A 23,241-nucleotide genomic window follows, 5' to 3' on the forward strand; every position below is an offset into this window, starting at 1 on the left:
TACAAGTATTTAACCCACATAACTCCGACCTTACTGGCTCGCAGGCTAAAACAAAGAAGGCCAGATTGCTGCTGAAGCATCTGTTCTTTTTTTTTTTTTTTTTTAAGATTTTATTTATTTATTTGACAGAGAGAGAGAGGGAACACAAGCAGGGGGAGTGGGAGAAGGAGAAGCAGGCCTCCCGCTGAGTGGGGAGCCGGACACCCGGCTCCATCCCAGGACCCTGGGATCATGACCCGAGCTGAAGGCAGAAGCTTAACAACTGAGCCACCCAGGCGCCCCTGAAGCATCTGTTCTAACTGCATTCTGTCCTCCCAGGGCTTTCCAGGGGGAGGCTTTCCCTCCCCCCATGTTTCTCCTCACGTGCTCACTTTCACAACTGTAGATCTGAAGCCCCAGATGCCCCTGCCCTGGGCAGTTGTGAGCATTTCCTTGTAGACACAGAGAAAGGTCTGGAAGAAAGCATACAAACCTATTCACGGGGCTCCTCTCCAGGATGTGGATTCAGGGCAGGCCTCATAGGGGCCCAGGAGAGGGCCTTGAACTTACATGTTTATAAGAATTAAAGGATTTTTTTTTAATATTTTATTTATTTTTTCAACAGAGAGAGATCACAAGAAGTCAGAGAGGCAGGCAGAGAGAGAGAGGAGGAAGCAGGCTCCCCGCCAAGGAGAGAGCCCGATGCGGGGCTCGATCCCAGGACCCCGGGACCATGACCTGAGCCGAAGGCAGAGGCTTTAACCCTCTGAGCCACCCAGGAGCCCCGACATGTTTATAAGAATTAAAGAACAAACACGTAGAATTAAAAAAAAAAAAAGTCCTTTTATCTTCAACCCCAGTTTTACTCCTTGGAAGTAACCACTGTTGGGTGCCTGGCTGGCTCAATGGGTTAAAGCCTCTGCCTTCAGCTCAGGTCATGGTCTCAGGGTCATGACCGAGTCCTGAGTCGGGTTCTTTGCTCCGTAGAGAGCCTGCTTCCTCCTCTCTCTCTCTCTCTCTCCGCCTGCCTCTCTGCCTACTTGTGATCTCTGCCTGTCAAATAAACAAATAAAATCTTTAAAAAAAAAAAAGTATCCACTGGTGAACAGTTGGGTGAGTATCCTCCTAGGCCCTTTCTTTATGGACATTTATGTTCTCTCACTTTCACTCTCTCTCTAATGAAATCCACCCCCTTTTGTTGAAGCTAAATCATTTTATTTTTTTGTTTCATTCTGCAGTTTGCCCCTTTCCCTTCACAAGTGGAGGAACTCTGGAGCAGGATTGCCTGGGTTCCAACCCCAAGGCCACTGCTTTGCAGCTGAGTGACCTTGGGCAAGTTCCTCAGCCTCTCTGGACTCCGTTGGGTGGGCTTTAAAAGGAGGCCGGTGGGGGCACGTGGGTGGCTCAGTGGGTTAAGCTTCTGCCTTTGGCTCGGGTCATGATCTCCGGGTCCTGGGATAGAGCCCCACATTGGGCTTTCTGCTCAGCGGGGAGCCTTCCTCATCTATCTCTGCCTGCTGCTCTGCCTACTTGTGACCTCTCTCTCTGTGTCAAATAAATAAATAAAATCTTTTAAAAAAGGTAAAATAAAAGGAGGCCTGTGATAGCCCCTCCCTCACAGGGTTTCATGAGGATGAAATGAGTTAATGTGTGTAAAGCACTTAGCCCAGTACATAGTGAGCACTCCTGAGTGTGAGCTCTACCTGTTCACTTCCAGCCACGTGGGCCTCCAGCACTCACGGCAGGGGGCTCTGCCTCTCTGTTCATCTCTGTTCATCACTGCTGCTTTGTGTCTCTGGAGTAGAGGCAGCTGGACCCATTTAGCCCGTCCTCTGCCGAAGAACTATTAGGTCTTCCTACGGCTTCCATGTTAACACATTGTGGCGGCGTGAGTGCCCCCGCAGCAGAACCGCCGTGCACCTGTGTTTCCACGTGCACTGGCGTGACTATCTGAGCGACAGATTCCTAGAAATGGAATTGCTGGGTTAAAATAAAATAGTTGCACACCTGATGTTTCAGCACATAATTACTGTTCTTTCTCCCCACTCCCCCAAGGAAGGGAAAGAAGCTGTACTTGATTTATACACTTGGAGGAGAACAAGCCTCTCGGGAACTCAGACTCCCAGGACCCTCCCCGGTGTGAGTGAAGGGGCTGTTAAGATTTCAGTTAGAAACATCCATTCTCTGGGTTCTTTGACCTTAAATGCAAAAGTGCAAATAAAAAGTATATATATTTGGTCTCTATCCCCAGTTCCTGGCCCAGGAGCTTCTAAAACCCTTGGAATTTTCTGAGTGGTGTGGGTGATAGGAGCCTCTTTTGTTCTGTAGAATAAGCCCCCTTTCAGCCGTACCTGAGTTTATGCTAATGAGGTGATTCTTGGTGGACTCCTGGATAGCTTCGGGATAGGGGCTGGTTGCCAGGGAAACCAGCCCTGTGATTAGAGGGTTTGAACTTTCAGCCCCACCCCACCCCCACCCCTGGAGAGGAGGCGGGGGCTGGAGATCGCAGGAGTCGCCAATGGCCAGTGATTTAATCAATCATGCCCACATAATGCAGCCTCCGTAAAACCCCAAAGGACGGAGTTCAGAGAGCTTCTAGGTTGGTGAGTGTATCGACGTGCTGGGAGGGTGGTGCACCCCCAAATTCCATGGGACTCAAGACCCTTCTGGACTTCATCTTGAGTATCTCTTCATCTGTTGATTTGTACCTTTTATAAGAAACCAGTAATAGTAGGTGAAAGATCTCTCAGTTCTGTGAGCTGTTACAGCCCATTACCGAGCCTGAGGAGGGGGTTGTGGGACCCCCCAGTTTGTAGCCAAGTCAGACAGCCGTGTGGGTAACCTGGGGGACTCCTGATTAGCATCAGAAGTGGGGGGCAGTCTGGTGGAACTGAGCCCTTAGCCTGCACGGACTCCAGGTAGTAAGTGTGGGGATTAAATTGTGGGACACTCCATCAGTGTCTGCAGAGAATTGGAGAATTGCTTGGTGTGGAAAATCCACACATGTGGTGTCGTAAGCATTGCGAGTGTAGTACTTAGCCAGGTGGCCCTGCTCAGGGCCCTGCTGCGGCTGTTGTGGCTGCTGGAGCAGTCTCTGCCTGGGGGCTTCCTCAGGGGACATCTGAAGTTCTGGCTATTTTGTTTACTGGGAGCTCTAAGGGGTCCTATGGACGCTTGAATTTCCAGTAAAGTGGAGGAAGACGTAGAGGGGAGAAAACAGATTCCTTTTTTTTTTTTTTTTAATAAGATTTTATTTATTTGAGAGAGAGAGAGAGGGTGCACGAGCTGGGGGGTGTTCAGAAGGAGAGAGAGAAGCAGGCTCCCAGGACCCCCGATCATGACCCAAGCTGAAAGCAGATGCCTAACCGGAAGAGCCACCCAGGTGTCCTGAGAAAACAGATCCTTAACCTGAAGTCAGACGAGCTGTTCCTGACGTCCTAGAGTTTTTCCTTACGAATTGATTTTTGGAGATATTTGCATCATTTGCATATTCACACAACACGCTCATTTGGGCTTCCACCTCTTATTTAGAGTCAATTGGCAAAGGTGTGGGAGTCAAACCAAGGAGATTGAGGATCCTAGCTGCTCCACCTACCTACCTACCCGCCAGGTGACGTGGCCATGTGACCTTTGCCTCATCTGTAAAATGGGCATGCCGGAAGTCCCTGCTTTATTACAGCACACGTCCATACATGCCAAGTGTGTGCATTACCATCAGCATTATGTTATCACCCCCTCCCCTGCCTGCCTGTGTGGCAAGAACACATGTGGTAGACCCTCATCCCCTGCAGGCTTAGAGCCGCTCAAAGTCCAAGGGGGACGAAAGCTACTCAGAGGCTTAAAAATCCAGTGAGCTAATCCCATAGCCCAGGGTGTGTGCAGACCCGTAGGAGCTCAGCGAAGGCAGGATGAGAGCCATTGTGTCTGTGGTATGGCAAGAAGTTAGGAAGGAGAAGATGGTGGGGACCAAGGGTGTGGACAAGACATCGCAGAGCAGCAGTCCCCTGAAAAACCTCCCGCCGTGGTCCCCATGCCCTTCAGACCCAAGAATTTTCATTGTATGTGACCCTCTCAGCAGCCTCCGGCCCTCACCTGCCCCTTTCTAGACGGCAGCCGTGGCTGGCGCCACGGGGACACCGGCTCTCCTTCCCCTCTGCGTAGGCCTGCTCTGGCTCACGAGTCTGCCCCCTCCTGCATTTGCGGCAAAGCAGCGCTTGCTGTCAGACCCTCTTTTCTTTGCCCTCCGTCCTCTGTCCTCATCCCTGGCTACATAATAGAATGAGCTGCAAAGCTTTTAAAAGGCTCTCAGGCCTGGTCCCCACCCCAGACCAGCTGATTCAGACTCTGGGGGAGGAGGGTGAACACCTGTATTTTTACAAAGCTCCCCTGGTGCCTCTAATGGACAGTGGGGGAGGGAACTGCTGCCTCGTACACTGGCCACTCCCAGCTCTCCTGCCTGGGCATGTCAGCCTCGCTCATCAGCATACTTGGTGCGTGGCAGGCGCCCTCTCTCGGGAATCAGATGGCACCCCCACAACCAGCCCTTCCGACTGCCCCCCAGTTGAGAGCAGCCCCCCCAGCCCCGCCCCGTCACAATGGTTTAGTCCTTTCAACTGCTTATTGCCCTTTGAAGTTAATTTGTTTTCTGTCTTGATTGACTTATTTCTGTGGCTTCCCTCTCCTGGAAGTAAGTTCATGGCTGGGGGTGGGGGGTGGAGGGGGTCTCTGTCCTGCTCAGGGCTGTATCTTCAGCACCTACAATAGCACGTAGTAGGTGCTTGAAAAATGTATTGAATAAGTGAGCAGATTTTCGGTGCTTGGTGTTTGTGAAATGAATGAGTTTTACATGCCTGGTCAATGTTCAGTAAAAGAATAAGGTTTTTGTGCTCTTTTGACTGAATGAATTGTTTGGACTGAATGATTTGTAAGAATGTGATAGGTGTCTGTTGTATGAATGAATAAGCTGGAAGGACTAGTTCTTACTGGACAAACGAATGACTTGTATGTGCCCAGAAACTGCTGGATTGCCAAGTGCGTGCAGTGGGTCATCTCCCCCTGATGAGAGTGGCCCTCAGACTTGATGCCACAACCCTGAACTGACCAGAGTTCTTAGGTCCCACTGAGCCCCACTGATAGTGACTGGATCACATTTCCATGAAGGGGTAACACTTGGAGCAGATGGGGGCAGCCTTGGACGCAGAAGACTGCCTAGGAAGGAAGCTTTGGGTATCTACCTGCTCCTCCAACACATGTGGTGACCCAGTGTGTCTGCCCATGTGAAGGGGCAGCTTGAGCGTGCACGCACGCGCACACACACACATACACTCCATGCATTACTTTCAGCTTCCCAAACATGCCTCTTCCCAGGGACAGACACACTGGGTCACCCAGCGAGCACCACCTACCCTCAGGTCACAGGCCCTGACTGAGCCTGTGCTCTTCCTGGTCTGTGAGGTTGTCATCCCTCCACTCACGGATTTAGCAGCCCTCATGTATTAGTGGCCTACTCTGTGTCAGGCCTGTGCTGGAGATGCAGGCAGAAATAAAGAGACTCCACTGCCTCACAAACCTTATGGCAAACGGCTCATTATGTGGTAAATTACATACATACATTGATGCAGGTTAACTCCAAAGAGAAATGCTCAGAGCGTGCTCTGGGAACTCAGGTTGGGGATGGAACAAGGTTCATGAAAAGGGAAAGTCATGTGGAGAAAGAACTATCTAGGTAAAGGCAAGGGCAGTGGGAGTGGCCTGTGCAAAGGCCCTGAGGCAACAGGGAGAATAAGCAGTAAGTGGGACTGAAAGAAGGACTTTGTGGCTTGGGCTCCCAGAGCAAGAGGAGAAGAGGAAAGGAGTCTTGAGGGCTGAGGTGAGGATTTTAAATTTTATCCTAAGATTTGAATCTTTATACTAAGATTCAAATGTGAATATGAATCCTACTGTGTGGTAGAGGGCAGCTAGGGAAGCAGACGCAGAGGGAACAAGGAGACTGTTAGGTGCTTTAGCCATGTGCCTTAACCTGTGAAATTGGCTGGGTCTCATGAAAGGCCGGCTCTATCCACTGGGAGTAAAGCAGGCATGCGAAGGCCCTTGGCCCACCCGCGTTGGACATGCAGACTGACCAAGAAACAAACCTTTGTTGTGTAAGACCCTCGTACTTGGGGTCCTCTGTTCCTGTGGCATACCTTAGCCCACCTTGATGATTTCTGAGGAGGCACAAGTTTTGTGGGTGGGGAAAGATCAGGAGTTCAGGGTGGGAATGGTTAGTGTTGCAGTATAGGCTGACATGCATTCGTGGTGGTGTCAGGTAAGCAGGTGGCTACTAGAGCCTGGAACTCAGAGGACCAGTTGGATCTGGAGATATTTTATGGTGTGTCACCAGTGAGGAAAAGGAGAATGAGAGGTCCAGGGCTTTGCCCACTGGGCAACAGGGAAGGCTGGTGCTTGAACTCAGGACTGCCTGGCTTCAGGAATGAAGCTTCTGGGTCATTCCCAGCTCTGCCACCTCGTGGCCATCTGGCCTCAGGCACATTACTTCACCTGCCCACTTCAGTTTCCTTATGTTAAAATGGAGATATTACTACTTCACAGAGTTGCTGTGGAATTAAGAGAGATAATAAATGTGAAGTGCTTGGAGAAGGACCTGGACTATAGAAAGATCACATTTGTGGTAGCTGCTGTTATAGATACTGTTTTGTTATATAACTAAAACATCTGGTGGTGGGAAGTAGAATAGCGGTGGCTTCAGGTCCACCTTGACTCAGACGAAAGGGATGACTGAAGCCCCCAGAGCCCCCCTCTTTCAGCCCCTTTCACAAATGGTTCTTCCCTCATGGTTACAAGATGGCTGCAGTGATTCCATCCCTCACATCCTCTCAGACTCCAGGTAAGAGAGAAAAGCATAGCCTTCAGCCTTAGGACTCTTGGCAATGATATCACTGGGTCTCACTGGTTCTGATTGCGTTACATGGTTAGTTCCTGAGCTCAAGAAGGAGCTGCTCCTCTAGCCCACCGGGTGGGAATCAGAGAAGGCAGGTTCCCAAAGGGAAATCTAGGCTGTTTTTGGACAAAAGAGTCCTAGAGGCCAGGGAAGCAAACCACAAGTGTCTACCACTGGAAGGCTTGTGTTTTTCCCTTCCTCTGCCCTTAGCCATGTCACTTACCTGTGAAAAAAAATTTTTTTAAAGATTTTATTTATTTATTTGACAGAGAGATCACAGGTAGGCAGAGAGGCAGGCAGAGAGAGAGGAGGAAGCAGGCTCCCCTCGGAGCAGAGAGCCTGATGCGGGGCTCCATCCCAGGACCCTGAGATCATGACCTGAGCCGAGGGCAGAGGCTTCAACCCACTGAGCCATCCAGGTGCCCCCTTTACCTGTGAAATTGGCTGGGTCACTTGCTCTGAGGAACAAGGCCCCTCAGAGCCAAAACACTGCGGCTGTGGCATTTGCCTGCATGTCCGCTCTTCCAGCCTCCAGGCTTGGGGGGCCTGATAAGGGAGCACCCTCTCAGCTCAGACTTCCCCAGCGTCTTTAGAAGTGACAGTCTGGGAGCATTTACCACACATACACTTGTGGGTGCCTGGTCCTCTAACAGACCCTGACATTTTTAGGGAGCCAATGTGGCCGGCCCCAGAGGTAAGTCCTCCCTGGCCTAAGGGCAGTCAGGACAATCCCAGATTTGAGGCTTTCCCAGCTTTCCTTGAGCCTGGAATGGCCATATGTGACCACATTCTGGCCAATTAGGCATCAGAGAAAGTCTGTTGAGGTGTAGGAGGAATGTTCTGGCAAACATTCTCCTTCCTGACTAGGGTCAGATGGGTAAGAAGGAGAACAGTCTTACGTTATCTGTTTCTTTCCCCACTGCCCGTGGTTCAGCAAGAAGCATGGCTGTGGCCACCAGCTTGCTACTCGGAGGCCTCAAGCCCAAGATGCAGGCCAGCAGCACACAGAGGGAAGCAGGGGAGCATGGCAGAGTGGGGGGAGAAAGTGTCTGACATCATCCCAGTGTACCAAGAGTGGAGTCACTGTATCTGGCCTCCTTCTGACACAGGATAATGAGATGTCTTCATTGCCCAAGCCACCAGCGGCTGGGATTCCATCACTTGCAGCCACATGCGTCCCAGGGGCCTCTCCCACTGCCACTCGCTTCTCACTGTGCTGCTGTCCCCCGTGTTTCCCCGTCCACCACCCCCAGCTGCCTTCCTTGCACACCGCACTGTGCGTCAGTCAGGGTCCTCCGGTGCCAGCTGCAGAAGCCACAGTGGACAGTCTTGGGCAGAAGCAGGATTTATCAGGGGCTGACAGAGCACCAGGAGGCCAGAGGAGCAGGTGTGGAGAACAAGCAGGAGCCAAGGAACACTGGAGAGAAGACACTGTGTGCTGACATCCATTCAGAGAACGCGCAGCCACCAAGTCTACCCCTGGCTGTGCTTCTGTAATTGAGGGGGGAGGGAGAAGATACATGAAGGAAGGAACCGTGGGGATAGGAGTGGCCAGGAGATAGGCAGTACTTCTCCCCATTTTACAGATTGAAATGGAGCCACAGTTTTGGTACCCAGCCCGTGGCATACTAGGATCTGAACCCAGGCAGTCTGGCCCTCGGAATGGGGGTTTCCCCATCTGGAGGATGGGGTGCTCTTGGAAGGGGGACAGCATTGGACAGCAGGCAGCTGGAAAGGGACCAGTGTGCAGCAGTCCCCAAATCCCACGGAGGCTATGGGTATCACTCAGCCTCTGAGCATCACAGGGAGACTTGGCTACACCTGGTCGGGGAAGGGATCTGTGGAAAGACACCAGGGCCTCAGGAACATCTGTGTGTTCTCACAGAAGAGAGCAAAACAGATGGGGGGTTTCTGACTGAGCTGGAAACAAAATGCCATCAGCAAAGCCCATCTGTCGGGAAGTGCTTGCATAAGTAATTCAGGGTCGCATCTGGGCCACTGGTTTTCCCAGCCAGCCCCAATGTGGCTTCAAAGGGCTAATCCTGGGGTGCCCCTGGCCCAGCTGCATACCCCAGTTTGGCCTGAGATCCAGGGCCCAGCAGATATAGGACAGGCTTCAGGCCCTCCTCTCTGGCAAAGCTGCTGAGCTTACCAGTCACTTGAGATCACAGACCAGCATCCCCTGCCCAAATCTGGCACAGGTACTTATTTTATTGACCCTTACTTGGTTTTTGTTGGTAACGTTCTTAAGTATTTATTTATCACCTAGAAGTACATGCAAGTAATTCCAAAGGTAGCCAGTGGTGTACAGTGAAAAGTAAGGTTCCTTCCTTCCCTTACTTTCAAGACACATTTAGATCCTGGGGATACAGCAGCAGCTCACGTTCTCATGGGGTAGGAATCAGAAATAAATAAGAGAAATAAGTGAGTACCTTCAGAAGTACTAAGGAGCTGAGTGCAGCAGGAGAGGGGGCTGGGCTTGGGGTGGGTGGGGGGGGGTACCTAGTTCCCCTTCCCAGAGGCAACGACTGTTAGCAGTTTCTTGAAAATCCTTGTAGATCTCTTCTCCACGTGGTAGGTAGTTGGTTGTCATCGCTGCTGTTATTTTTGCTTTTCAAACTGGGAGAAGTTGCATACAGTTCATGATTTCTGATTTCTACTCAGTGATCTGGGGGCCGCCTGAGTGGCTCAAGTGGGTTAAAGCCTCTGCCTTCGGCTCAGGTCATGGTCCCATGGTCCTGGGATCGAGCCCCGCATCGGGCTGTCTGCTCGTCAGGGAGCCTGCTTCCCCCCTCTGTCTCTGCCTGCCTCTCTGCCTACTTGTGTTCTCTGTCTGTCAAAAAAATGAACAAAAAATCTTAAAAAAAAAAAAAAGATTTTTATTAAAAAAAAAAAAAAGAAATCCAGTGATCTGGCATCTACATTCCTGCAAAGGGTGGTCACCAGAGCTGAGGCCTACTTGCCTCTGTAGAAATGCAGATGGGGGCACATGGGGGTCTCAGTCATTAAGCATCTGCTTGCTCCCTGCTCAGTGGGGATTCGGCTTCTCCGTGTCCCCCCCCCCCCCGCCCCTGCTTGTGCGCTCTCTCTCAAATAAATAAATAAATAAAATCTTAAAAGAAAAGTAAATACCTTTGCTGTCCCACTCACCCAGCCTCACCTGGCCTTGCTTCTGTTTTCCTTAACCAAGTCAGCCATTGGGGCTTTCCTCTTCCCTCCTCCTCCTCCTCTGCCTCCTCCCATGTGCCTCCCTGCAACATCTTCAGGGATGTTCCCTTGGGAGCTGGGAAGAGGCATGCACTCTTGCTCCCCACTCCTCTCCTCCCCTGCCTTCTGAGTCTGCCTTTTTCAGTTGTTACAGACTGGCCTCGCTGTTTTGCTCCATGAATCTGCTTCATGCTGCCCCCCTGGTTCTCTCCCAGCTTGTTCCATACCTATGGGCATGAGTTAGGAAATGCCCCCTACACACACACACACACACACACACACACACACACACACGGCCTTCCCCTTCCTCAGAAAGCACTGTTAGTCATTGGTGGGCTTCTCTTCATTGAAGAGTTGACATCATTCAAGGGAGCCAGCCTGGTGAACGGAAGGAAGCATATCCAGATATCCTGGGTGGGGTTTGGTATGTCAGCAGAACAGAAAAGAGGGCCAGTGGGATGGGATCTTAGGGGTGGGGAGAGGCCTCAGGGAGACTGGCAGGGGCCAGAGCCTGTGGGGCTTGTGGGCCAGCAGAAGACTTTGAATTTTATTCTAACGCAGGAAGGAGCCACTGGGGAGATCTCAGCCAAGAAGGGACAGGAGCTGATTTACTGGCTTATGGTATCTATTAATCACCTAGGATTATCCCCTCCCCCAAATCTACCAGTATTCATGGTGACTCATCTGTCATTTTTTACTTTCTTTCTGGTGGGGCAGCTGGTCAGGTAGACTAACTGCAGAACAGATTGACAGCAGTCCAGCCTCTACCTACAGGATTCACAGGGGGCAGAGGAATGTGTTTAATGACACCACAAGGGAAAAGGCAGCCAGATCCTGAAAGTGGGAAACTCCACGGGATGAGTGATGTAATTCCTTACACAAGTGAATAGCCTCACAATAATGGTGATGGGCGTGGGGGAGACTTTATAGAAGAGACTTAAGAAATATACTCACCGAGGGGCGCCTGGGTGGCTCAGTGGTTTGGGGCTCTCCCTTCGGCTCAGGTCAGGATCTCGGGGTCCTGGGATCAAGCCCCGCATTGGGCTCTCTGCTCAGCGGGGAGCCTGCTTCCCCCCCTCTCTCTCTGCCCACTTGTGATCTCTGTCAAATGAATGAATAAAATCTTTAAAAAAAAGAAAGAAAGAAATATACTCACCAAGGTAGAATAGGGATCTTGTTTGGATCCTGATTTGAACAAATCCGCTCTAAAAGACACCTTTGAGACAATGGGGGAAATGTAATGCAGATATGGGGTATTACATGATATTAAAGAATTCTTGTTAATCTAGATGGGTGTGATAAAGGTACCGTGGTTAATAAGGAAAGGCCTTAACTGCTAGATGTATAAACAAGTTTTTTCAGATGAAATGAGCTGATAGCTGGGATATATTCTAAAATATTCTGTTAAATAAAAGTGTAGGAGTGAGTGGGTAGATGAAACAGGAATGGGGAATCATTAATGGTTGTCGAAGCTGGTGGTGCTCTTCTCTGCTTTGAGTATGTTTGAAAATTTGCATAATGAATGGGTTTTTTAAATGATTATAAAGATGTCACACACACTCACACACACACACAGTCTTTCCTCTGGGAATAGTAATGTCACAGCTCACCTTTGCCTTCTCTCCTTTTGCAGCATGGCGGGGAGGACAGCCCTGCAGCCTGCCGGCCCTCACCCGCATCTCCTGCCTGCTCTGTCCCGCTGAGCTGCTCAGACTGGAGGCCCCAGGACAGCACCTGCCTCCTGAGGTTGTCCTGGCTCAAGTTGTCCACCGCGATGGTGGAGAACTGGACTCCACAGGCTCACAACCTTCCTGTCAGGCTTCAGGGGCCAGCATCCTTCATCCTGGGCCTGGCGGCCCTGAACAATGGCTGAGGGCCAGGGGACCCCATAAAGTCACTCCACAGCTCACTGGGGGCCAGCAGCACTCCAGCGCCCGTGGACTATGACCACCTATCGGCCCATTCCCAATGATGGTGTGGATCTGGCAGCCAGTTGTGGGGCCAGGGGGGCCGATGTCCTCCCCGGGCCCCACACCGGGGACTATGCTCCCATGGGATTCTGGGTCCAGAACGGCGGCATGCCCCAGCCCATTGGTGAGAGCCCAGTCAGCGCCACCACCCGCCCCAGTCCCACCACCCCTGCAGTGCCCAAGATGGGCGTGCGCGCCAGAGTGGCCGACTGGCCGCCCAAGCGGGAGGCCCTGAGAGAACAAAACAACCCAAGCCCCTCACAGGACACAGATGGCACGAAGGCCACAAAGGTGGCCCATTCCATGAGGGGCATGCAGAACGGACAGCCCCCAGTCAGCACCCCGGCTTCCTCAGGACCCAAAGCCTTCCACCGACTCTCCAGGAGAAGGTCCAAAGATGTGGAATTCCAGGACGGATGGCCCCGGTCCCCTGGCCGGGCCTTCCTACCCCTGCGGCACCGCAGCAGCAGCGAGATCACCCTCAGCGAGTGTGACGTGGAGGACACGGGGGAGCCCCGGGGGCCCCGACACACGGGGGCCCTGCCCCTCTTCCGGGAGTACGGAAGCACGTCCTCCATCGACGTGCAGGGCGTGCCCGAGCAGAGCTTCTTCGACATCCTCAACGAGTTCCGCAGCGAACAGCCCGACGCTGCAGGGCCCCAGAGCCTCCGGGAGCTGCTCCAGGCTGACGCCGGCCCCCACGTCCCCGGGGGCAGCGGCGGAGCCAAGGGGGACCCCCGCAACGGCCAGCCCGCCAAGGACAGCCTCCTGGGGCTCCAGCCTGCCAAGGAAAAGGAGAAGGCCCGGAAGAAGGTGGTGCGCGGCCTGGGCGGCGGGGACGCCGTGGACTCGTCCATCTTCCGGAAGCTGCGCAGCGGCAAGGCGGACGGCGAGGCGGGCCGGGTGCCGGGGGAGGTGGAGGAGGGCCGCAGCGCGCCGGATGCCGGCCGCCCGTGGGTCTGCCAGAAGAGCTTCGCGCACTTCGACGTGCAGAGCATGCTGTTCGACCTCAACGAGGCGGCCGCCAACAGGGTGGCCACCGCGCAGCGGCGCAACACCACCACGGGCGCGTCGGCTGCCTCTGCCACGGCGGCTCTCTCGGCGTCGCGGGCGCACGGCCTGGGCGGCCTGGACGCCGCCTTCCCCAGCACGGAGGACCTCAACTGCAAGGAGAACCTGGAGCAGGACCTGGGCGACGACAACAGCAACGACCTGCTGCTCAGCTGCCCTCACTTCCGCAACGAGATCGGCGGCGAGTGCGAGCGCAACGTGAGCTTCTCGCGTGCAGCCGTGGGCTCCCCGGGCGGCGGCGGTGGCGCTGAGGGCCGCCCAGCCGAGCCCACGCTCAGCGCCCACCGCACCAACGCCAGCATCTCGGTGCTGGAGGTGCCCAAGGAGCAGCAAAGGACGCAGAGCCGCCCGCGCCAGTACAGCATCGAGCACGTGGATCTGGGCGCCCGCTACTACCAGGATCACTTCGTGGGCAGAGGTGACGGGGCACGCGGGCTGGCGGGCCGCAGCTTGTCCCCGGGGCCCCCGAGGCCCCAGCAGAGGGAGGGAGTTCGCTACCTGGGAAAGGGCAGTGAGAAGGCAATGAGCAGAGTACCCAGGGCTAAAGTCGCCAGAGCCTCAAGCAGCAGGAGACCCGTTTACTTAGCAACTGTGCCGGGTTCAGCTGTATGCCAGGCACTTTTTGAAGTAGCTTAAAACTAAGATCGTGTCTTTCTAGCGCTTAAGTTGGGGGAAGATTAAAAAAAACTAGATTACTGTGTAAAATATATAAGGTGTCCTAGTGTGGCTAGCGCTATGGGGAAAAGTAAAGCAGTGAAGAGGGGAATAGTGTCCAGGTCAGAGGCTGCATTTTCAATAGGGAATGGCTTGGGAGGGTCTCCTGGGTAGGTGCCATTTGAGTACCGGGCTGAAGGAGGGAGCCATGTGGAGACCCGGGACAGTGTTCTTCTGGTGCAGGAAGGGCAAATACAATAGTTCTGAAACACTGAAGGAGGAGGAAAGAGGGGGAAAGGAATGGGGGCTGACTTGACAGATCTTTTTGGCCTTACTCTTTCCTTTTTCTCTGCCTATATTGGGACAGAGTGAGAGAGGGTGGAAGGAGCCAAAGTAGAGAGGTGACAGGGGCAGATCGTTTGGGACCTTGTGGGCCATGGTGAGGACTCTCGCCTGCACCCTGAATGAGGTGGAGTCATGAGAGGGTTCTCAGCAGTCGAGGGCCCTGAGCTGACTCTGTTCGCAGCCTCCCTCTGGGGCACAGACGTGGGGAGATTGGGAAGCAGGGAAACCTGGGGCCGGGGAAGTGGCAGGGGACTGTCGCACTAGTTCAGGCAGGAGATGATGATGGACAAGTCTAGGTTGGGAGCCCATGCGTGGGGGAAAAAGCCAGCAGGTTCTGGATCCCCTTTGAAGGTGGAGCTGTTGATGTGGCCAAGGTGTTATCACCAGAGAGAGACAGGCAGCCCGCATGACTATGTCCATCGGTGCCGGTGGGGCAATTGCAGGAGGCAGCAGAGCATAGTGCAGAGACCACAAACCCAGGCATCTACATCAGGGGCCAGGCAGGGACTAAGCAAAGGGCAACTCCAGCTCGGCTCCACCTCACTGTAGGCATGTAGGAAACACAGGCAAACCCAGTGTTGTCAGCCTTTCTAATTTTTCCAGATTCTCCTAAAATGAAGTTGTTTCTTATTTTTTTTTGTTTTTTGTTTTGTTTTGTTGTTGTTGTTGTTGTTTCTTATTTTTAATGTGATTTCTTCTAATTTTTAAATGTTGACCACTGCATTGATTTGGAATTGCTTATAACTGCCAGTGACAGGCTTTAAGGACATAGAAGTTTTCTCTGATACAAAGAAGTCTGGAGGTTAGCAGCCCAGGAGGCTGGTATGGTTTCCCCTCACCATCAGTGGAATGCCAGCCTTAGAGCATGGCCTCCAGCCCCGGGAGTAGTCTCCTGGCCCAAGATGGCTGCTGCAGCTCCAGCTGTCACATCCATGTTTCTAGGCAGAGAAAAAGGGAAGGGTAAGGGCAAAAAGATCTGTCAAGTCAGCCCCCTTTTAAAAAGCTTTCTCATAAGCCCCATCCAACCACAGCTGCTTATTGACCACTTCTGTCTACAAGGCAGGCTGGGAAATGTAGGTTTTTAGCTAGACACATCTCCTCTTTTTTCTTCCCCTAAGAGGAGAGGGTTTTTCTTAAAAAGGAGGAAGGGAAAAATAGAGTGGGTAGGCAGCTAGTACTCCACAGCAGCGAGTTAAAAACATTTTTTAAAACCAGTGTCCTAGTCAAACCTTAACAAAACGTCAACTAAGTCATTTCGTGGGATTCAGTGTGTGCAGTCGCTGGAGCTCCAGTGTTTTGAGCCAGACAGCCCTGGGTTTGGGGTGTCTGTGTCATAGCTTACAGCTGTGTGACACGTTTCACTCGTTGGACTCTGTATCCTCATGTGAAGAATGGGGGTGATTGTAGCAGCGTCACATGCCCCAAAACAGAAAGACACAGAAATTAACAATGAAAGGACTGGGGGGAGAAAAGTTCCAGACAGTTGCTCACCCGGAGAAGAGAGACTCGAATAGTTGTGAACCTTTGTGTACCTGGCAACCTGGGTTAGGGGATAAATAAATTAAAAACCGACAGGCTGCAGGGAGAAGTGAACAAATCCACCATCAGTGGCAGACGCTGGCAGGGTCTCTCTGAAATTGACAGATCTCGTAGTCAAAAAAATAAGGCTGAAGAGGATTTGAATAACCCAATCAAATAACCCAATCAAAACCTGATTCTATGTTTATACATATCATATATCTAAGTTATTATCATATATATAAATGTAGAATCAGCTTTTGATTGGGTTATTAATGATACATATTATGTCATGTATATAATTACTAATTTTGTAGCTAACCAACAGAGAGCACGTTCTTTTCAACTCACATATTCTTTTCAGCTCACACATGGAAATACCTTCACGGAGGACTGTGGTGAGGATTATATGAGATTGTACATTAAGACAGTTCTTCATCAGGCGGGTATAAGTACTCATTACAGAGCTTCCAAAAAAGAAAAAGGCCATTTTCTTTCAAAAATGGACTTCTCTGGAGCCCTGGAAGCTTATAAATAAATGATTCATCGGTCACTGTTTATTGAGTGCCTACGGTATGCCAGGGCTGCAAGGTGCTGGGTAGGCATTGGTGGAAAATAAAACCACCTGCCCAGCTGTTTCCGGAATGAGCTCTTCTCTGTGGAGCAGGTAATTCTGTTCTCCGACCAGCTGCAGAGATGGTTTAACCAGCTGCAGAGATGCAGGTGTGGGTCTGACCGGAGCCTTTAATCACCACACATTATTTGGGCCTTAGATAAGTGTTTGATTCACTAAGAGCACCTTGTGAGAACAGGAACCATCCGTTAAATATTCAGAGCCCTGGGGTGAGAAGGAATTCCTGGCAGCAGTTAGACGTTGACTGCGTGGACTTGAGTTAAGGCTGCCGGTGGGCTGTCTACTGCAAGCAGGGAGTACTTGGATTATACATTGGGAGAAACTGTTTGCCTGGGAGGATTTTAAAACAGCAGCATGTTTAGAGAAACGGGGGAGACAGTTGTTATTTAGGGAAGAGAAGAGGAGACTTGCTCTGTGGTTCAGAGGTGTTATCCCCGTAAGGAAAGAGTAGTTTCAGTGTCCGAGGTATCATGGAAATGTTGCTGGGTAAAGATGATGCTTAGGGGCTTGATTCTGTTCGCTTTTCTCTGGCCAACACCATGTCTGTGATGATAACAGCATTTCTGTCGTGCTGTGTCCCCTGCCCTGTGCCGAGTGCTTCGTGCTTATTAACCTATTTAATTTTGACGACCCTGCTGGGAGGTGGGCCCACCCTTTCCAATCCTGTTCTCAGGAGAATGCCGTGGAGCACCTTGGCCTGGGCCATCCATCCAATCTAGTGGCAGACCCCAGATTTGAGCCCAGCGAGCGGCTTTCCAGGATAGAATCTAAACCACTTCACAGGGCTAATCGGCCACTAAGCTAACGATGAACATTTGCAAATCTGGGATAATCATAGTGAGGCTAGGTTTTTACATGCCAGACACTGTGCTAAGCATTTAATATTTGTAGCTTCATTTCACCCTCACATCCACTCAGTGAGTTATGGGTGGCCTCAGCTCCCCCCATTTCTCAGATGAAGGAGCTGAGCCTCAGAAAACTGAGGCTCTGTGACTTGGCACAGGGGGCCCAGTCCAGGCTTGTGTTCATTCTGTCAAGCGTGGTCGTGACGAGGCAAGTTTGTGTGAATGGGATCCCATAGGTCACACAAGAACCTACCCCCTGGGCCTGGGACATCAGCCCTCCTTCCCAGAGAGTTTACACTGAACCCCCACCCCCGCTCTTCCCTCTCAGAACATGCCAATTACTTTGGCGTGGACGAGAAGCTGGGGCCAGTGGCTGTGAGCATCAAGCGAGAGAAGTTGGAGGACCACAAGGATCACGGACCTCAGTACCAGTACAGGATCATCTTCCGGACCCGAGAGGTAGGTCCCATCACCATTGTTGGCTTCCATAAATTGTAGCTGCTCACCTCTGTGAGCCCTTAGTCTGCACCCAGTGCTGCAGCCAAGTGCTTCCCCAGCTACATCTCATGTCAGCCTCCCAGTAACCTCCTGAGGGCAGTCCTGGTGGTCCCTCCCTTTTACAGAAGGGAAAACTAGGGCTCAGAGAAATTCAATGACTTGTATGGGATCAATAAGTAAGGGGCCAGGCCAGGATTGGAATCTTGGAGAGCCTAAGATTGCTACGTGTGCAAGAGATTCACTCTGGTTAGCATAAGAAATAAAGAGAGAACTGTAAGGGAGTCTTGCAGGATCATGAGATGTCCTGCAGAATGGAAAGAATTAAGGCAGCAGGCCTCGGGCAGGGCAGGAACTGGGGACTCTCAGCCAGAGCAGGCACTGCTGTCGACACCGTTCAGCTCAAAACAATCCCAGCGCTTTTACGTGTGAGTAGAGAAACCGTTGTCCTGGTTTGGTTATAGGCCTTTGCCTAGATTAAATATCAGCTGTGGCTAGGGAACAAGGCCTGCTGGGGGCACCCTGCTCAATCAGGACTCTGAACTGTAATGGACAGAAATCTAGTTCTAACTGGTTTAAGCCAGAAATAGAATTCATTGGTTCATATAACTGCAAATCCAGGATATGACTTGCTTCAGGCATAGCTGGATCCAGGCACTCAAAGGATGTCACCAGAATTCGGCCCCCTGACCACTCTGCTCCTCTAAGCCTTGCTTCTTTTCTGCATTGTGAATGTCATTCTCTTCTCTTCTGCCACCAGCAAGCCATCTCCATGTCATGGGAAAATGAGACTGGCAGCTCAGCTCTCCTGCATCTTTTATACGTTCTCCTCCACAGGGAAGGGACACTTGCTGCCAAATCTGTGGGGAGGACTCTCATTGGCTCTGCTTGGATCACAAGTGCTTCACTGGGTCTGGGGGCAGGGCAGGACACTGTGCTTGACAGTTCCATTAAAGCCACCTGGAGGAGGCAGCCGGGGAGTTCTTCTGCCAAAAGAGGGGAGCTAGGCCAGCAAAAACAATAGAGACTTCCAAAAGACCCAAGTAAGGATGACCTTTCCAGAAAGGGGATGGTAGTCAGCCAGGCAGGCCCCCCAAAACGGGTCTCCCTCGGCCCTACCTTGCCCCATCCCGCTTGTTCCTGGCCTTTGCCCAGACACGGGAACCCCACAGGCTGCCGCTGCCAGGGGCTTTGGGTGTGAAGCGAGCCGAGCCTGGACATCATCCAGACTGACAGATGCTGCACTGAGGGCCCTGGCCCCGTCCCCTCATGACGACCCTTTCACTGAGGAGGAATGAGATGACACAGAGGCTTTGTGGCAGTTGAGGGGGGCAGACCTCAAACCCTGTGCCCCCGACCACAGGTGGTCACCAGCCCCTCTGCCTCCCAGTCCACTCCCCCGTCTCCTCACCTTTATGGCCACATGAGCACGAGCGCAGAATGTGAGGTGACAGCTCACACTGCCTTAGTTGTGTCATGACATCCAGGGAACTGCTGGGTGGGATGACCACAGTCAAAGGCTAATAAGTAACATTTATCACGATGGCTGTTATGTTGCAGATCTCTGTAACATGGTGTCACATAGTAGCTTTACCCTTTATGTGTATTCACGCACTTGAATGTCACACATTCCCATGATGAAGGCACTGTTAGTCTCATTTCCGGATGACGGAACGGGCTCTGGAGAGGTTAGGAGACTTGCTCGAAGCACCCTCGGGAGTCCGCCTGTTCTCCGGCCCCCACACAGCTGCCTCTGGGACGCTGCTGACTCGGCTCCTACTGTCCGGCAGACCCATCGCTGAGTTGGGAACTCACCTTTGTCCAGCACTTTGGTGCTGGTGGTTTTAATTCATAAAAGTGGAATACGGAGAATGAATTTTTTTTAAAAGCCAGCCTGTGTCACACGTACCGAGGGTCCTGAGACGTGGGTGAGGACATACTGGATTGGGGTATAGTATTTTTGCTGTGGGTCCTATTCAGTAAGTGTGAAAACGGCTTAGTGCTGTGCCTATCTTGTGCCTGCTTCTGTCCACTTCCGAGCCCCAACACCCACAAAACTCGCCTCCAGTCCTCTGCAGAGTGGGCAGGGGGCCCTGAGGCTTGGGGCCACAGGTCTGGGATACATCCCCTCAGCACCACTGTCTGCCAGCCGTGCACAGGGCACTGAGGGCACAGTAGTGAGTGAGGCAGCAGAGATGTTTGTGGGACTGCACTCCTGTGTGTGAGGCAGGCAACATACACATTAGAAAATCATACAGTGTGGTAAGTGGTGACAAGGTAGAAAGTAAAGCAAGGAAGAGATAGGAAGTGTGAGGGGTGGTTCAATTTTTAGGCAGAATGGTCAAGGGAGGTCTCACTGGGAAGGTAACAGTTGAGTAATGAGATGAGAGAAGGAGCCATGTGGAAATCTGGAACAAGAGCATTCCAGGCAGAGGGAACAGCCAGTGCAAAGGTCCTGAGGCAGGACTGTGTCTGGCACACTGGAAACCTGATATGGATTCCTAATTTGGCCACTCACCAGCTGTGAATGTGGGCACCTGGCTTCACCTCTCAGAGTCTCAGTTTCCCCCTTGGGAATCCCAGTCTCACAGGCCTATGGTGTGGGCCTTGTGAGGTTACACAAACAGGCAGTGCCAGGCCTGGCTCTCAAGAAGAGCCCAGTGAGGTTAGTTGGCAGGGGGTCTCCATCTCCTGTCCCCTTGTCACATTCCTGGCAGCCCTGTTTGTGTAACCTCACAAGGCCCACCATGAGGTTCACAGCCACAAGCCCTTTTTCTGCCCCCGTATCTATGCAGGCCACAAACAGATTCAGTCTTGAGCCTGACTCCTTGCCCAGCTGCCCTACTGGGCACTGGGACCTGAGGACCTCCTCATTTGGAGTTGAAGGGAAGGCAGCAGCCAGTGAGGTTTACCTTGCCTCTTCCTCGAGCCCTCCCTGTGGCAGAGGCAGGGCGGACAGTCACGCAGTCAGCAGTAATAGCAAACGCTGTCAGCACATCTTCTTGCCGTCCACTGTCCTGAGTGTTGTGTACGCGTGGAGCCTTCAGATCCTCTCAAAAGTCTCATGATGTGGATCCCGTCGTTCCCATTGTGCAGATGAGGATGGGAGGTTGAGACCCAGGGAGGTCATCATTTGTCAGGGTCACCAGTGGCAGAGCCTGGATGTGGACCCAGGCTGCTCCGGGGCCTGACCCATGCTCTTCACCACTCAGGACTCTGCCTGTTGGGTCGAGTTTGAATTCTGGCTCTGGGAACAGACAGCCCTGGGTTCGGTCCAGCTCTGCCACTCACTGACCATGTGACCTTGGACAGATGGCTTCGCCTCTGGGCTTCTCCGTTTCTTCGTCTGTAAATAGGCTTTATGCTTTTGACTCCCCGTCTCTCGGAGCAGTGGAAGGTTCTCTCCCACCAGCACACGAGGCTGCAGGACAGTGAGTGCCCTGGCTGTCGCCTTCCCTAGGAGGTCCAAGGGCCATGCTAGGGAGTCAGGGTTGAGCTCACAGGCAGAGTTCTGTCCTTATGTCCACATGCACAGATCTCAGGCTCCTGTAAACCAAGGTGTGGGGTCCAGAGTGAAGGGCTCAGGCTCTTTTCTAAGCCAGCAGGCCGGCCCACCCCAGATGGCCATCCCCGGCCGCCAAGCAGACAGTCTAAGTGGGCCCGCATCTCCCGGCAGATGGGATGTGAGCACTGGCAGCCCTGAGCTTCCCGCCGGGGCAGGAACAGACTGGGAGCTGGGCTTTGGCGCCACGCACCTGAACATCAGGCCCCCTCCCAACCCAGACAGGACAAGCCCCAGGCCAGGGCTGCCCCGTCCTGAGCCCCTTGCTGGCCTCTCTCTCCCAGAACAGAGGGAACCCCAGTAAGCCAGGGGCGGTCTAGCCTCCTGACCCAGTAGGTTCTCCCTTAACCCAGCAAACATGAGTTTTTGACAGACTTCAGTTTTGTTAGGGTTAGAGATTTGGATTTGTCTTTTTTTTTTTTTTTTCTGATTTAAAAAGTAACAGTGACTTGTTAAGAATTTAAGTACATAAGTGTGAAAAGTAGAAAAGGGAGAGTCTCCTCTATTAAGTGAAAAAAGCAAGGAGCAACAGTGACCTCATTTGTGTTCAGTAGGTAGCTCTGATTGTGTGTGTATATAGAAATAATCTCCAAAGCATATTGTTAAGTGGGGAGAAAAGCCAACTGTATCTTCCTGTTAAAGGTTAAATTTAAATTCTTAACTATGCATATGGCTTTGTACAAACACATTTGACGTGTGTGTATACATAATAATGGCTAACATGTATTGAGCACTCACTGTATGCCAGACGCAATGCTAGCACTGCACATGGACTGTCTTACCGAATCTTTACAACCAGAGATCTTTACACACAGAGAAGTTAAGCAGCTGGCCCAGGGTCACACAGCCAGGGAAAGGGTAGAGTCAGAATTTGAACCCAGTCAGATAGACTCCTCAGTGACCTCCCAGGAAACATTCCTGATGGGTACACCCACTGCCCAGCAGAGACGGGGCTGTGTCTGAGTCAGGATTCAGCACTGAACAACCTGTGCAAACCTCCCAGCTTACATGGCCTTAAGACCTTCTTACAACTCACTTGACCAGTGATCCTCCGTGAGATGATGACAGGTGTCATTGAGAGTGAGATCACGCAGGGCCTTGCAGGCTGGGCAGGGTGTATAGATTTTATTTGGAGAGAGATGAGAAGCCACTAGCCCGTTCTGTGCAGAGGAGAGGCGTGGTCTCACTCAAGCTGCTGCAGAAGAATGGACGGTGGGGGGTGGGGGCCAAGGAGGGAGACCAGGAGGAGGGCTATTATCATAGACCAGGGTAAGTGATGACTGTGGACAGGACCAGGTGGAGGTTAGAGATGGCTGGCCGCTCGTTGCATTCTGCCGGTGCCCTACTTATTATCCCCAGCAGAGAGGGAAAGGCTGGGAGCTTTTTTCAAGTCTTGGCTTATGGTCAAGTCTTCAGAGCCAGAATGTGACTGGAGGCCACCTGTGTCTAGTGTGGGAGAAAGAATGAGGTGCAGGACCAGGCTTCCCGTTGGGCCCAGCAGAGGGCGCTGCGGGCCAGTGTCAGCAGGATACAAAAAACACTGATCCTGTTGGTGCATTCATTGAAACCCAAATCCCAGGGCCGCCCAGACCAGCAGTGCTTTGCCCTCATTGTCATCATTGCTTTTCATGATCCTAGTTCGAGATCATGATAAGAAAGCCTTGTTTATTAATTACTGGGGCCAGAACTGGGAACTCCCAAACACAAGATCATTCCATTCCTTCCATGTATGCCTGTTGCCCAGCTCGTTTGGAAAGGGTAGGCTGTATGCTTAGAGGTGACGTCATGACGCATTGTTTTTGCTGCCTGCTGTGTCCACATGTTGGCTTAGGGCCAACATGTTTTTCCAGTCACCCCTGATCCTCCTTAGTCTTTAAACCATAGTCTCAAGTGTGTTCTAAGTGCTTGTAGCAATTGCCTCAGGGAGACTGTTTTTCCTGGTAGAACCCCTGTTGGGCTGTCTTGGGGGGGCTGGAGCTGCAGGGCCTGGGCCTGCCCTTGGCGTCACCTGATGGCCAGCT

At 52.1% G+C, this 23,241-nt stretch overlaps 1 protein-coding gene and 1 long non-coding RNA gene across 4 annotated transcripts in view; both read left to right on the forward strand.

The window, feature by feature from the left end:
• Nucleotides 1–11,830, forward strand: part of LOC308358059 — a 119,155-nt gene extending 107,325 nt beyond the window's left edge. The window contains exon 3 of the long non-coding RNA XR_013968283.1: nucleotides 11,760–11,830. This is a non-coding gene — a long non-coding RNA (uncharacterized lncRNA). The remainder of the gene's footprint in view (nucleotides 1–11,759) is intronic.
• Nucleotides 11,831–12,069: 239 nt separating this feature from the next.
• The window catches only part of SIPA1L3 (signal induced proliferation associated 1 like 3), a gene marked incomplete at its 5' end in the record, with an annotated part of 100,459 nt that continues 89,287 nt past the window's right edge, over nucleotides 12,070–23,241 (forward strand). For all 3 annotated transcript variants that reach the window (XM_080828059.1, XM_080828061.1, XM_080828060.1), the window contains 2 exons: nucleotides 12,070–13,585; nucleotides 17,492–17,622. In XM_080828059.1, the coding sequence (XP_080684185.1) occupies nucleotides 12,070–13,585; nucleotides 17,492–17,622 (1,647 nt within the window). The remainder of the gene's footprint in view (nucleotides 13,586–17,491; nucleotides 17,623–23,241) is intronic.

The sequence above is a fragment of the Martes martes genome, assembly GCF_963455335.1.
Source record: "Martes martes genome assembly, chromosome: 17".
NCBI lineage: Eukaryota > Metazoa > Chordata > Mammalia > Carnivora > Mustelidae > Martes > Martes martes.